General features: G+C 29.6%; 1 protein-coding gene across 1 annotated transcript; it reads right to left on the bottom strand.

Annotated features, from left to right (window-relative positions):
- Positions 1-771: 771 nt before the first annotated feature.
- LOC129286297 (probable disease resistance protein At1g52660) lies at positions 772-1,306 on the bottom strand. The gene is made up of 2 exons (XM_054922291.1): positions 1,072-1,306; positions 772-983 (listed from the first exon to the last, which is right to left on the bottom strand). Exons 1-2 carry the CDS (start codon positions 1,304-1,306, stop codon positions 772-774), a joined length of 447 nt encoding a protein of 148 aa, XP_054778266.1.
- Positions 1,307-17,235: the final 15,929 nt, after the last annotated feature.

Here is a 17,235-nt window from a genome sequence, read left to right as displayed (position 1 = left end):
TTTTGGTGGAATCACTTTGAGTTTGGAGCAATGGACTAGATTTAACATTTGTAATGGAAGTCAACGTCCCCAATTCAAATGGTAGTTGATCAATTTCAGAGTAAGCAAGACTCATGGTTGTTACTTGCTTCAGACTTCCAACTTGAGTTTTTTTTTCTAGCAAACAAGAGTATAGACACAATGTTTTGAGCTTTTTTTTTTTAGAGAATTAAGAGATGGTTATGATGAAAAAGCAGCAACATTGATTAAACTTAGCAATTTGAGTTCTTTTGTGGATCTGAAAAATGAATATGGTATGGCCAAATCATGGTTTTCACTATTTAATAGGAAGAATTCTAACCTTGGAGCAGACATCTTCTGGAAGATCAGTAATGTCACTTTTTTCTAAGCAAATTCCCTTGTAGCCTTCTTTAGCAAATTTTGTTTGGCCATTCTTTCAACCTTCTATGTCTCACAATGAAGGCATGTAACTCATTGGACGCAATATATAGTGCAACGTCTCAAATAACATCATGCCTTGTGACACGATGACTAGAAAATTTATCAAGAAATAAGTTCAAAGATTTTAGCTCACTGACAGCATTAAATTCCAACATGGGCATCTTCCATGTTTTCTATGTGTTCAAGAAAATCTAACCCCATAGAGTACAGGAGCAAGTCTTCAATTAAGGGATCATGAGACAACATGGCAGCAAACAAGAAATTTTTTTTTTCTCTGAGCTCAATTGATTGTAGCTCAGCTTCAAAATGGAATCAACTCTTTAATTCCTGTTATGCTTCTTCGTAAGGATTTTTCAGACATGCAAGGGCATCCTTCCATTTATTCACATCTTTATTCCTTAATGCTTTGGCAATTGTAACAATTGCTATTGGCAAGCCTCCACTCTTTCGAACAATCTCAGTAGCAATAGATATCAAATCAGGACCACTTGAGTTGAAAGAAAGATAAGCAATCCTCTTGAACAATTCTCGTGCTTCATTCTCTATAAATGCATCCACTTTGATAATATTGACATTTCATTAGGTTTGATAGCAACATATCATTCCTTGAAGCTAGTAAAACTTTGCAACCTTCATTCTTTTTGATATTATTTTCATAATCAATACTGGGAATTCCAACTTTGCCCAAATCAAGTTCATCCCAAAGATCATCCAATATTAGAAGCATATTCTTTGCATGTTTCAACCTCTCACGTAGACGAGAAGCTCTTGTGTCCACAATTTTTTCATTGAGTTGCGTACCTAACCTCTCAGCAACTTGGCTTTGAATGCTTTCAATATTCACGTCATCAGAAAGAGGTGCCATGATCACCTTGCATCTTTTGATTCTCCACCTTCTTTGCTACCTCTTTATCTGTTGTAAAGTGACAAATAGACATTTACAGGTTCTTATAGTTTTTTTTTTTTCAAGTTTGATTACCATCTGTAATTTATTTTGTTTTAATCAAGCCTTTATAATTTGATCAATTAAATTGTTAATTCTTGAAGATTAAAATTAATAATGAATTATTAAATTTTCCAAACAAAAATACTTTTAGAGTTTACACAAAATTTAATTTATTACTTTTATCCAAAATTGAAAGAAAATTGATTCAATACACTATTTAAATTTTTATTAATTTTTTATGAAAATTGTATAAGCATAAAACATTATTTAAAATAGAATCTAATTATAGAAATTTTGAGTTATAAAAATAATGTAATTAATTATAAAGTCATATAATCATTTTATAAAGATATCAAAGTTCTTAATTTTTTTAAGAAAAAATTCAAGGATTTTAATTTTCAGGAGTTAAAAAATTTTAAAAATTTAACTATGGGGATTCAATTAAAACAAAATAAATTACAGAGATTTAATTTAAAATTAAAAAATTAAACGAACTTGAAAATATATTCTCTTAAATTTAAGAGAATGAGAGACAATTCAGCATAATGGAAAAGGTAGGACAAGAGTTCAACAAAATTGAAATAACAAAAGCAGAGAGCTTGGCACTATATGGCGAGAATTATTCTTTTTATCCTATTTATAAGGTAAAAAGAGAATATTTTGGTCCTATTTGTAAGGTATCTCAATAATCATTATGTTCATATTTACCATTTTGCCCCTATTCAATGTAGGGAAATTTATGAAATGCTACAGTATTTGATTTTAAAGTAAATATATTTAATAGAGGTAAAGTTAAAAACTTGTTAAATTTTTAGACAGAGTTAATGAGGTTTAATATTTTTTTTGATTTCAGTGAAAATGTTAGAAGTAACTTACAAATAAGACTGAAGAGAATATATATAGTTAAGGGTATAGTAATTTGATTATGATATTAGTTACTACTTGTTCATTCCATCTTTGACTTTCTAATTACGGATAGACGGGAAACAAAAAGAGCTCGGAATGATTAGAAAGGCTATTATTCAACATCACACCATATTAAAAAGATCTTCCAAAATCCAAACTATAGTGTAATAGTCACTCAAGCCTCTATGCTCACTCCATTCTATTGTATTAAAAATGAAGAAGAAAATTCCCAAGCATACAATTAGATTTAAAATTCCCTCATTCTCCCACGTTTGCCTTTGTAATCTTATATACATATATATAATTTTTATTTGAATTCATACATCCATGATTTACATATGCATAACTATTAAATTATGAGATATGTGTTTATATTATTTCAATTAATTATTTTATTAAGTTTACAAATGACTCATTGATGTTCTTTCCATTATTTCCATCAACTTTAAATTAGAACGCTATTCACTAAAAAATATTTCTTTGGTTTGATATAGATTAGCGGGTGCTGCACCTTTTGCTGGTCATTAAAGGGTTTTAGTATTGAGTTGAAGTAAAGGATGGTAGATCAAGTTTCTTCTAATGAAAACTTAAATCCATTTATTATGTTTTGTAAGCATTATATTAGATGAATTACGTTGGTTATGGTTAGGGTCCTTACTTTGTCAAATATTCTGTCCACTAGCTAGAAGGAGCTGAGTTTCTGATTGTTATGATATTTGTCTAAAAATTTGTATTGTAGAATTTTCAGGGAATCTTATTTTCAAGGGAGATTTTGTCAAAATTTTTACAAAAATACTAATGCTTTATTTAAATAAAAAGTAATTTTTAAAAGTAAAAAATTTCTTGAATTAGGCTTAAGGGATGTGTGTTTAAGTGGGGTGGGACAAGCACATGATTTTTGAAATTTGGTTGAACTGTACCATTTAAAAAAAAAACATTAATCTTTCATATATCAATACAAGAAAAAAAATCACTTTAATTTAAATAAATTTTTTTAGAAATATTTGGTCATGTTGGTCAAATTGTCAAGCTTTATGTACAAGATTGTTAAAAGTAATGTTTTAAAAACAACACCGGATGACAAATTGAAAAAGACAATGGGTCATGATTCTCATTGATTCAACTGATTAGATCAACAATCCAATTGGTCTAACTATCCAAGTTGAATCAAGTCTTAAAACCTTGGTTAATTCCATCTTGAAAATATATTTCAAGTAGAGGCGGAACCAGCTTTAACAGTTAGGGGGCCGATTTTAAAAAATAATTTTATAATTTAGAAATATTAGATACCAAATTATGTACAATTATATATACTTTTTAGAAAATTTTAAAAATGTTTAAAATAAAGTCATATAACATGCTTATGTTCTCTCTGATCCCTTATATTATAAGATACTCTTCAAAAATAAAAGTGGTCTAAATTATAAGATACCCAATTAGGATATCAAATGATACTCTATTTTTACTCCCTATAATAATGGTTTTTTGTAACTTGAACAAGGCATGATGAGGTTCTCTTTAATTAATAAGGGTATGAGTGAAATATTAAATTTTTTTTTTAAAATAAAAGAATCTAATAATTTTTCTTAATCTACATGCAAAAATGTTGAGAAGTGTATATAAAAGGTGAAGGGAGTGAGCTCCCTCCGAACCACTACATAATGTATTTTCTTAGAGCCTTACTTAGTCTAAAACACTTGATATTATGTAGTTTTCAAAATTATTTTTTGAGAGAATTACATCCAGATTTTGCAGAAAAAAATTAATTACTACAAAGTTCATTTACAACTGAACTAAGGAGATTGACAATACAATCAGTTGTCAACCTCCTTAGTTTAGTTGTCACTGAACTTTATAATAATTAATTTTTTTATATGAGACTTCGATGTAATTCTCTTTTATTTTTTTAACTACACCCCTATTTTATGTATTACTTTTTTTGAAAAAATTATGTATTAAAATTTTAATTATCATTATTAAGACACTTATATAAAATATTTGATGAGTGTAAAACTTAAAGAATATACAATTTTTTAAGAGATTAAAATTTTACCTAACTTTTTATAAAATTGGAAAATAGTTTTTAATGTCACATATTATAGCCTAGAGGAAATATATGTATGTATGTAAGTAATTTGTGTATATGTGTGTCTATAACATGGGAGATTATTTTAATTGTGGTGTTATGTCTATACCCCCTTCCTCTCATCCCATTCCCTCACTGTTCACGCACATTCTCCACACAGTATACAAGGCAAGGGCATTAGGTTGGCCCCTTGCGGAACGCGGAGTTCCGTCCCTGATTTCACAATCTTCACCTTATTTCTCTTTTTGGGAAGAGTCAAACTTTTGGGACTCCTATCAAAGTTTGTCGTCTTCTCTGGTTCACAGTTTACTCCAATTTCTTTTTCAATGGTCAATGGAGATTGCAATGTCTTGACTGTGTTCCCAATTTGGACAGATAGCAAACACTTTACGACAAGACATTGAAATAACGAACAATGACTTGTAAGTCGATGGTTACATGTGAAAAAACTGAAAATATGGACAATGTGTTTTTTGCCTTCCTGCTTTCTGTCCCTCAAGTTGGCAAAAGATATTGGCAGAAAATTAAAGTTAAATTAAATTTGTCATCCGATTAAGATAACAAAAGTTGCGCCTTATATCTTTTTCTTAAATTATCGTTATATGCAAAATCACATGTTTCTCTAAAATATGTTTGAATTACTCTATCACAAAAAATGTTAATGATTTTTTTCTTATGGACAAGAACTTATATCCTCTTGCTTGTATACATTGTATTGTCCAGTTATTCAATTAATGTCTGAAAATTCATTTGTAACTACTAATTTGAAGTGAGTAGGATAGAATCACGCACGCGGGTGTAAAACTCTTCCATTAATAATTTATTTAATAAAAAACGTTTAATCTCTTGAACTGATCACAAGATTTCTACTACCTAGAGAGCTAAAAATTTGTTAGAGTTGGTTTTAATCATGTTTAAAAACATCTTCAGTAGTGTTTGTAGAAATTTATTATTAAATTTTTAAGTTGAAATATGTCGTACATGTTTACATAAAAAGATGGAATAGTAAATGAAAACAAAATGATGAAATACGTAAATATAGTATTTAAGTTTATTTTTGTATTTATTGCTATTGCGACACGCAGAAGAGTTTGAAATGAACAATGCGGGAGAGATTTATCAGTTAAAAGAGAGGTGAAACATTTGCATCATTTTACTCTACTCGGTCAAATTGTCAAACTACGCGTCTAGAATGATAAACTGTACAAACAAAAAATCTCGGAAGCATTTATATTACTAGGTATATCTAAAAAAATGTTAATATTCATAGATAAAATATTTAATAAAAAATAATGCAATATACGGTCTAGTAATTTATTTAAGTTGAATCAAGATCTTCAAATATGTTATAAAATTCCTTGACAATTCTGTTAATGTCACAATATTGAGATTTATGGTGTAACATTTTGTAGACAGTCTTTTCAGCTATAAATATAGGTATATCTCTTCTCCACTTCAACAATAATCAACCAGACTCACCTGTCACGGATGAGGAGGCTGTTATCATTGCGTTTGGTTCTTTGTTTCCAATTCTTTCTCTTGCACTCTCTTTCACTTTCCTTTGCTTTTCCATCTTGTCGCTCTGACCAAAGCTCAGCTTTGCTACTCTTCAAAATCTCATTTTCCATTAGAAAGCCTGATCCTAATTCTATCGCTTCTGAAAGTTGTGATTCTTATAACATTTCAGACCTCAAGACATCAACTTGGAAAAATGGGAGAAATTGTTGCTTATGGGATGGGGTCACATGCAATCCTTTGGGTCACGTAATTGGCCTCAATCTCAATTGCAGCTGGCTTCATGATAAACTTCTTCCCAATAACACTCTCTTCCAACTTACCCATCTTCAGAGGCTTGTCCTTAGTTTCAATGACTTCCAGGGATCTCAAATATATCACACAACTTTTCACAACCTGTAAAGTTGGCAGACTTATCTTTGAGCCACCCTACTTTTGCAGGGGAAGTTCCATCGCAAATATCTCACCTCCACAAATTGGTTTCACTTCATGGGGAGGATTTGAATCATTTGAGTCTTAATCCAAACACTTTGGAAAGAATTAAAACAAATGCCACTCATATTGAAAATCTTTCTTTTGGTGGTTTAGATATGTCATCAATATCAGTGACTCACTTATTAAAGAATCTGTCGTCTTCCTTGGTCTCTCTTGTGCTTTGGAATGCTAGATTGCAAGGGAATATGGAAGATAATGTCTTTTCTTTTTCCCAACTTTGAGAGATAGCTTTGTTTGGTAACACAAATCTTGGCTATCTTCCAAGGTCCAATTGCAGCAATTCCCTAAGATGGTTGGATATCTCATACACAAGTTTCACAGGAGAGTTGCCTCATTGCATTGGCCATATGAAATCTTTAATCAAATTGGATCTTTCCTCATCCCAATTCAAGGGTGAACTTCCATCATCTTTTTTGAACCTTACCAAGCTTACTTATCTGGACCTCTCTAACAACAATTTTTCTGGTCAAATATCATCACTTTCAAATCTTCCCAGTCTCAAACGCCTGGGTTTATCTTCAAATAATTTTAATGGTGAATTTCCATATTCCCTTTCAAAACTTACAAATCTTGATTTTTTAGATTTACCAAATAATAGCTTCTATGAGCATTAGCAATAATGGCACCAGGAGTTATATCAGAAACAAGATGACCAAAATGTCTTTAGCAGTTAAGTGGTGTGCAATATCCCAAATTAAACCATCAACATAAGCCCTTGATATCCAACCACCAACATGAAAATTAAAGTTGCTTCTTAGCCTTTAACATGACCACTATGAGCTTTTTAACTTTCAAGGTTACCGATGTAAGGATCTAGTAAAGATTAACAAACCCAACGGAGAGAAATAAAATAGAAATACGACAATGGAAGTATTAACAATCCATGAAGTTCACCCTTGAATCTTAAACTATTTTTCAAGAAATATTTGGTATCCTATGTTATGGAATGGCGTAAAATAATTTATCATCAATTATTTAAATCAAAGTGACGGACATTTATTCTTCAATCAAAGCACTAAATCATCACACAGCCGTCTAGCCCATAATGTTCCCAAGGGACAGAGCTTCACCCAAACACGCTCTTCCCATCCCAAACGATAACAAATGACGCTCATCCCCTTCCCCTACCTCTCTGGCTTAAACCTTGCCGGCTCCGGCCATAATTTGGGGCCTTGTGGGTCCCATATGCATTCACTATCACCACAGGGCAACTGGAGGTCGTGTAATTGACTGCAACACTAAGAAGAAAAAGCAGCAGCAGCAGCTAGAGACTTGATGAATTTGACAGAAGGGATCCTGTCACCCGTGAAATTGGAGTGTGCTTCACAAGGAAAATAATTTAAATAGTTGATCAATTATTTTTCACTATCCAATAATACAGGATATCATATGTTTTTTAAAAAATAGTTTATAGGGAAAATTATATTGATCTTTAACTCTATTTTTCCTACATATCCTAAAAATTTTTTATTGGCAAAAAAAATATTTGTCCCCTTTTCCATTGAAACTGCTTTTACTAAGGAAAAATTACATTCAAGTGTCACAGAAGGAAGTTTATTATTGAAAAGTTCCCATTAATTTCACAAAATACTCCCAAATCTCAAAATTTGAACATTGACAACTTGATTAAGGGCATTGACAACTGAATAACAGCCATTTACAACTTGTAATAGCAACTTATAATTGGCCGTTGTTAGTTGTCAATGCTCTTAGTTAAGTTGTCAATGCTCAGGATTTGGGACTTAGGAATATTTTGTAAAATTTATGGGACCTTTCGGTAATAAACTACCTTCTGTAAGACATGAATGTAATTTTCTTTTTTACTAATGTAAAATATAAAATTATAACAAATTATTATGAACCTTACTTTTTTTTATAAAAGAAATATATTTCTTCAATGCAAAGTAATCAAATGATGATAAAAAATTAATTTCATATTAATACCATATTGATAAATTTAATAAATTATTTTAATTTAATATAATATACTGATTATTTGCAAACTCACATTGCTCTCACAATTCTAATTAGAATATATCGGCCATTTTGAAGTATATGAACATCTTTTTGAGTTTGGGTTGAGAATTATTTTTGCTCTCGAAATATTCATTTAGGTTCTGTGAATGTGCTGAGTTTGATTTTTGGTCAAAACGTTCCTTGAATGTTTAAAAACGCATCCATTTCTACCCTACCAATGATGCATCTATTAACCAATTTTTTGACTAAAAAATGAACACGTGACATCCAATTAGAAATTAATAAGCTCACTTTCATCCTTGAAGTATTTCCTAAAAAGCATCTATTGTCCTAAACTCGATTTTGGCATGAGTCATTTTCCTTCTTAAATGTCAAAAAATCCTAACTATGTGTGTCTTGGTGTTAACCCATTACAGGGGATGTTAATTTACGTTAGTGGATCCTGCCCAAGTGTGTGTACACGTGGCATCAAATGGATGCCTAGTCAGATAATTATATTAAAAATTAAAAGTAATTCAACACTGCAGGAGTAGCACAAACAAGATCAAATTTCTTCACACCTTCAAAACCCTTTTTGCTTCCCTATTTATTCTCGCATCTTCTTAAACCACTTTACAAACTTTCTTAGGCCCAGTCAGATTAATATCTGGCCCACTAATCTCTTTGTGATGATCTTAAGCATATTGATAATAAGCCCATTCATGACAACTGAGCAAAGCAGTACCAAGTCAAATAAACATTGACCAGAGTGAGGGAGCCAGCAAAAGCAACTGTGAACTAGGGCAATTCTAAAGCAAAGATTGATGGGAACTGGGATCTTGGGTAATCCGGCCCAAACTGACTCTTCGAGGCTGACAAAAAAGAACCAAAAAATGAACAAAATCATGAAATCAAATGTTGTTGTTGATTCAAGGACATTATTAATAGATAAACTGTAAGTATTTTTATAAGCACTCTTTAAATAATATAAAAATATACTTGAATTTTCAGAACCTAATTGGTGATAAAAAAAATAAAGCATTAAGCAAGTCTTGTTTTGTCAGCTATATTAATATATTATACTATTTGGATCTCTGTTTCTTGATGAGTTGTTGGCCCAATTTCTTAACTATTTTAAGTATGACAAACATTAACCATGACACAATTTTAACTGCTTCCAATTTTAAATAATCATTTTACAAACCCATGTCAAAAATCATCAAAAAATAATTTGAGAGTTCTAAACTTTAATTGTTATACTTATATCTAGTGGCAAGAATAAAGATATATACTACAACATTTTTTTTGCTTTACGCAACATTTTTTTTATAGTAGAGTTCTACAAGTGTTGCCTAATGCAGGCATAAGCAACATTTTTCATATATTACTATTGATTCCTAATTTTTTTTGGCCGAACTATTGATCCCTAATTTAAGTAACAGATCTTTGGCAGCATTTGAAATCTATTCTCTAAAATAAAATAGGCAACAGTTTTCAAGTGTTGGAACCTTTCAAAATGTATTTGGCACCATTAGCATACAAGCACTTTCACCTTATGTAAGATTTCAAAACTGTTATTTATTTAAGGTTTAATATGTAATTTGAACCCTAAACTATAAGTTCAGGAATGATTTAAACTCTAAACTTTTAAAAGATATATTTTAAATTTTAAACAATTAAAGTTAGAGCACTTTTGCCCTCACCGTTAAGTATAAACAAATGTTCATCAAATTGGAACCTAATGTGCGATTTTCACCAAATGAGGGTAAGATTGAGAGGGGAGAGTGAAATTTAGTAAAAATCGCACATTAAGTTCCAATTTTTTTAAAAAACTAATGGACATTTGTTAAAATTTAATGGTGGGATAAAATTGCTCCAACTTAATTATTTAGAGTTCAGAATATACCTTTTAAAAATTTATGGTTCAAATGCCCCGCACATATAATTCATGGTTCAAATTGCATATTAATCTTTTATTCAAATAAATGTTACTTATAAATCTTTTAAAAACTATTTCTTGTTGTTTTTCTATTAGTAAATTTTTTTTATAATTGTTCTATATATTTTTATTTTTTTAAATTTTTTATTTATTATTTTGATAAATTTAAAAATTATCTATCTATCTATCTATATAATATTTTGTATTATGATACTAATTAAAAGTCATGTTTGAAGTGTGATTAGAGTCGTCCCTTCTTTTCAAGAGGATATCAATTTTCAAATCCTAGGCGAGAAATAAAATATTTAATTTTGGTTATTTAATGTTTTTACAACAATTTTTAAATCTTGTCTATATTTATATTATAAGCAACAAGCAAAATATATTGCCCATTCTTACCAACAAGTTAAACGTGTTGCCTATTTCAGTATTACAAAATCATTTTTTATTGTCTTACTATAAATAACAATTTTATGATTTGCGCCTAATTAAAATATGAAAGAAAAAACCATTACTTTAGACTATAGGTAACAATGACATGTTATATGCTCAAAAACCGTTGCTTATACCTATAGTCTATAGATAACAGTTTTGTATCCTGTTGCAACGGTTTTTGACCGTTGTTAGAGATAAAAAAGTTGTAATGATAAAAACACATAATTAGAAAAAACTATAATAATATAATACCCCAGCATTTTTGGAGATGATAACTACACTGGCAAGCATTTAGCATGGTCGAACCTTTTACATACATATATATTATATTCCATATTTTTCTTCATTTGAATTCATGCTTCCCCCCCTAATATGTAGAGCATGTAATTAGAAACTAAAATATCAGAACAGCATGTCATACATAAATACACTTAAAGAGATCAAGTGATGATGCTACAGGTACAGGGTAGCTAAGGTTCTGTCGCGTTTCGTCTTAGTGTTTGTCTTCTTTTTTCCCCTTCTTCCCCCCCCCCCCAAAAAAAAAAAAGATCAAGTGATAAAAGAGATGAGTTTTCGAGATTTCAAACTGATTTTTTTTTTTTTTTAAGAAAAACAGAGAGAGAGGGGCTGGTCATATACTGTGTTTTGCGTTTGGCCATGGGTTGAATTCACGAACAATATATGTGCATATACTTCAAGGTGGCCTATATATTCTAATTACAATATATGAGCGTAATGTGAGTTTACTAATCATCAATGTCAATATACTATATAAATTAAAATAATTTATTAAATTTATCAATGTGGTATTAATATGAAAATTAATTATCTATCATCATCTATTATTTACTTTGCATTGAAGTAATATCATTTCTGGCCATGAACAAGGTGTATATATAATTTGTTTAAATTTTATATTTTATATTAGTAAAAGTAGTTTCGGTGTAAAGGGAAAAATATTTTTTTTTTGGTCATAGAGAAGGCTTTTATTGTACTTGTAATATCAGTATGCTTTTATTGAGAGGCATAGAGAAGGCTACCCATAGGGAGTTTTGATTGGTAGGAAGTTGAATGAAATATCATGAAGTAGAGTCGCTCGAGACGTCGGCTGTCAAACAAAATGGTATGAGTCCTACATCGAGAAGCCTCATAGGTGAAGAAAACTTTGTAAGATCAAGGGGACAACATGCTTTGATTGTGAAGAGTGTTTTAAATTTTTGGAGGAAAATATATCTTGATAATTTTTAGATATTGATAAAATTCAATAATTATAATTAAAAACTTATTAAATTAGTAAGTTTTAGCCACTTATAGATTCCAAATTCCAAGCTTTCTCTTTATAAGATTTGCATTCAAGATCTTAGTCAAATCCCATATGTTCATACTCAAATTATCAAATTAGGCGTCTAGAAAAGTAAAGCGCACTCCTTGGATGGCGGATAAATATGACTGTGAATGCTCCTCACGCGTTGTTGACTTACTTTTTCCATTTTTAATAAAATTAATTCATCATATACGCCCCCATGGGTGTTAATTATAAGACTTAAAGCACATTTTTACACATCGATTATTATTTTTTTTTGGGCCAGACACCAACTATTGATTGAAGCAATGTTATCTCTCAAATATTAAAATCGTTACAATGTTATTCCTTGATTAACGATATTTATATTGCCTGTTAACTTAACTTGTATCAATTTTGGGTTAAGAAGCATTTTTTCTGTTAGGGTGTTCGCTACTTATAAGTTTTCTAGAGCTTGTTTGAGCGATATTGTGAAATTATTATTTTTGGCCGTTTGCATACGCATCTTACATCCGAGTGAGGTTTGTATCCTTTCCATATCTTTCCTAAACACATCTCTCCATACCCAATCACATCTATCCATTTAATTATTCATTTGATTTATTGGTGTCAAATTGCTATTTATGGCATCATAATCTCAAGGCTCCAATTTACATGTCTTTCATTTTTAATTTATATAAGTTATTAAATTCAATTTTTTTAATGTGGGACTTTTCACATGGGTTCAATTCCTCTCACACTTGGACAGCCAATCAATCTACCCCTAATGCATGAGTTTGCAAGCTCTCTATATTAAATATGTCACAAACACTGAATCCCTACTTTAGGACTAGTCCTATATGAGACTCAAAAAGTGTGATACATACAAGTCCCTGCTGCAATCAATGTTAGTCCCATTTTAAGCTTTAAATGTGTACACAATGTGAGTAACATGAGTTTACTAATCATCAATAGATCATAAAAAAATTAAAAAAAGAGAATTCATCAATTTGGTACTATTAATATGAGAATTAATTAATTAATTAGTATTATTTATTTACTTTGTGTTGAAGTAATATCATTTTTGCCCATAAATATTGCATACAATTTGTTATAAATTTTATATTTTACAACAGTAAAAGTAGTTTTGGTGGAAAAAGATAAAAAGACTTTATTATAAAAAAATGTTTCGGGGCAGAAAAAAATTATATACTCCCTTTGAGCCAAAATATAGTACATTGGTAATTAATTCACTGTTATAAAAAAAATATTAATTGAAATTTTAATTTGTTAAAAAAATTTGTACCTTTTCAATTATATCCTTATTAAATACCCTATATAAGTGCATTGATAATGATAATTAATGAAAATTCCAAAGCATCATTTTTTCTCAAAAAAATAATAAATGAAGTAGGAATATAATTAAAAAAATATTATAAAAATTATCTAATACCTTATATACTGAATTAAGCAAAGCTTTTAAAAGATGCTTTAAATTTGGTTTGGAGGTATGCAATTATACCTGACTACGGAATGTACAGGACATCACCACAGATTTGGCCGTGTTCGTGCTCCTCACGTGGACTTGATTTGCTTTTCATTACAACTAAAGCATATTTTTGATCTTCTTAATTTAATTATATAAGATTTTAATTTAGTATGTTAATTTATGTTAATTTTATAAATTATATTTTTAATCTTTTAACCCTAATACTGTTAGTTCAAATGATTTTTTTTGTGCCAATTATTTTTTATTAAAAAAATTAAATTTAAAAGATCAATATTTGAGAATATTTTATTAATATTTATAAATTTAATGTAAAAAATTTTTGATAAAACTAACGGTATTAAAGTTAAATGACTGGAAATATATTTTATAAATTTAAGGAACCAAAATAAAATCTTTTATAAAGTTTAAAGGATTAAAAGTATAATTTAACCTTTTATTTCTAATATAATTAATTTTCCATAATGTACCTCTCCAATTATATTAAGAGAATGGGATAAGAATATGAGAGAAACGATAATAATTATTATACATTGTGTTTTGGATATATATGCAAAATCTCAACCACCAAACTTGTAAGTCGAACAAGAGACATTGCATGATCCTCCCACCTTGAAGCAAGATATCCTCTCAATCATGAAATTGTTGAACTCAAAAAGAGTAGTTAGTGGTGATGGAATAATCGACGAAGCAGCCAGACCGAGAGAGAAGGCTTCAATTCAGAGTAGGTCATATTTTTAATTAAGAAATGTAATTTACATGTTAAAATTTCTTCTCCTTCTCTTAATTAAAATGCACTTATTAGAATGTAATTTATATTCTTTAATAAAATTATAAAAGGATAACTAGAAAGATTGGGTTACGTTCGTATATCTGAAACACGCATGGATTTGAAATAATTAGCTCACCCAAGTACATAGAGGAACCAAGTTTTTAATAGAGATCGTATTGTCTTTTAGTTTATAATTTGGTCTAATCTCAGGAATTGGTGAAAACATCTTGATAACTAATGAATAACTAACTTAAAATTTTCACTACAAGATTTTTTTTTTCCAAACAAAAGAATGGTTCTTCGGAATTTAAATTATTAATGATCGCATTATTATACACACACGGACGCTTGCTTATGTATTTTGCTAATGTTGGTTCTAAAGTTATTTTGCTAATGTTGGTTCTAAAGTTATTTTGCTAATGTTGGTTCTAAAGTTATACTAAATAATTCCGAATCATGGCCGGGTTAACGTTTTCTGAGGGTTAGAAATTTTTCTAGGACTGGCCTTTTCTTTCTTCACAAATAGACTTATTAATATATATTTTAGATCTTGTATATTAGTTTTTTAAAAAATTATAATTTTCTAAAAATAATATACGCGACCTTAAATTACAAAAAAATATTTATTTAGTATATTTAAGTTTTAAATATAAAGTTAAAATAACGAATATATAAATAAACTGCGTTTCATTAGCTTCTTGTGGAATTCCACGTTAACTTGGAAGTCAAAGTTTTTCTTTTCTTAATTTCTTTCGCCTCGGACTTGGAAATCATTGCTTTTTTCTGAGAAATTTTGTGAATTGAAAACAAAATTATGAAAGGGTTAGAAAATTGGCTTTTTCTTTTTTCATTAGCAGACTTAAGAAATTTTTTACATATGAATTAATTTGTTTTTTTTAAAGTATGATATATAATATAAAAACTCAAATATGTAATATAAAATTTGAAAGGATTAGCCTTTGCTCTGATAAGTCTTTGGAAGGCCGGTATCAACCCACTTAAACTTTTTTTTTTAACATAAAATAGTTATATATATAATGAAAATACATAAATGTTTTATATTAAACTCAAATATCTTATATAAATATATAAAGGCCTGAGTATTTTCTTATTTATTGCGACATTGGATAGGGGCACTGATTATTAGACACATGAAAATTTGGCATCTCACATTTAAAAGGATTAGGTGAAGAAAAACGAATATGGAACCATTAATATCGTCTGAATTTAAAAATAAGTCAATGTTAGTAGGCGAGCCGACTTGTGAAAGAGTTGTAAGTCAGTATCAGTATGCGAGTAGACTTGTGAAAGACTTGGAAGTAATTAAAATATATGATGACGTTTTATTTGTAAATATAAAAATTTGAATTATAAATTTCAGAGTTAAGGTTATAAATAGGATTTTCATTTTTCATGTTGTTCAATAAATAATTAAAATGCTTTTTCACTATAATAAATAAATTAGTAATTTTTTATTTTGTGAGAGTTGAAATTTTGCCGCAACAGGCCTTTTCTTTCTTCACAAACATACTTATTGTCACTACTTTTTGTCCCCAATATCTCGTGGAAGATAATTTCTGCTGTTAGTGGAGTCTATTCTCTATACTTACCAAAAAAAAAGAATAGTAAAAATCTTGGAAGCATTTATATTAGAATCAAATATAAGTTATTTTTAAGGGATATTTAATTTATATTATTGTAATTATCATTTTAAAATACATATTCTTAAATAAAAATGGGAATAGTTACATAATGAATATCCAATTCTTCCAAATTTCTTAAGAAAATATAATTCGTTAAAAATTTCTTAAGAAAAATTGTTATGTTATTAATATATTGTCTTCTAAATTCTAATTTGGGCTAATTATGTAGACATTTTTGTGGAAAATCGAAAGTACTAGGAGAAGAAACAATCAAAGCAATAAAAGGCACCACCAAGAGTGTGTGTGTGTGTGTTTTTTTTTTTAAGGAAAAAGTTCCCGAAGAATTTTAAAAACTTCAGCGATCAATTTGGTAATGTCCAGAATAATATCTGAGAGGGGCTAGAAATAATGGTTTATTAATTAGTTATATTACTTCTTAGAAATAATGCTCCCGAATAATCGTTTATATTTTCCAATAGCATATATTAAAAACTATTTTTTTTTTCTTTTCTTTTGGAGACCTTACAAGGAAGGAGAAGGGGTGGAGATCGTTCAAATGCGGAATTTCTCAGCAATATTCAGAATAAAACAGATATATTAAAGAAAGAACTCTTCAAAAATTAGAGTGCTTCAACTCTTCAAAAATCAGTACTCAATACAGTTTGAAGTCTTTGAAGAGTTAGTAGTTTCACATGGCGTGGTTCTCACTTTCTTCAGTTCTCTGTCTCCAACTCTTTCTCATGCACTCCTTTTCTTCTTCCCTCAGTTTTCCATTATGCCGCCCCGACCAAAGTTCTGCTCTGCTCCATTTCAAAAACTCATTTTCCATTATAAAACTCGATTCTGATCCCTTTTTGAGTCTTACTATATCTTTATTGGTTGTGAGGACGATAATATCATTCCATACTCCAAGACATCATCTTGGAGAAATGGTACAAATTGTTGCTTGTGGGATGGGGTCACTTGCAATCTATTAGGTCACGTAATTAGTCTCAACCTTAATTGTAGTCGCCTTCAGGATAAAATTCTTCCCGACAATAGTCTCTTCCGCCTTACCCATCTCCAGAGACTTGACCTAGCTGGGAATGACTTTAAAGGGTCTCAGTTATTATCCAACTTCTCACAGTTTGTAAGTTTGACCCACTTACGTCTGGGTCTTGGCTTTTCTGGTGAAGTTCCAGCTCAAATTTCTTATTTAAATAAATTGGTTTCACTTTATCTTTTTTATCCTGTAAGTTTTAAACCAAACACTTGGGAGAGACTCCTAAAAAATGCCACTCATATAGAGGATATTTGGTTGGAAGGTGTGGAT

Source organism: Prosopis cineraria, unplaced genomic scaffold (genome assembly GCF_029017545.1).
Source record: "Prosopis cineraria cultivar Desert tree isolate PC_DT_omini unplaced genomic scaffold, ASM2901754v1 PC11, whole genome shotgun sequence".
Classification (NCBI taxonomy): Eukaryota; Viridiplantae; Streptophyta; class Magnoliopsida; order Fabales; family Fabaceae; genus Prosopis; species Prosopis cineraria.
The sequence above is the reverse complement of the archived record's forward strand: the minus strand, read 5'-3'. Positions and strand labels throughout refer to the sequence as shown.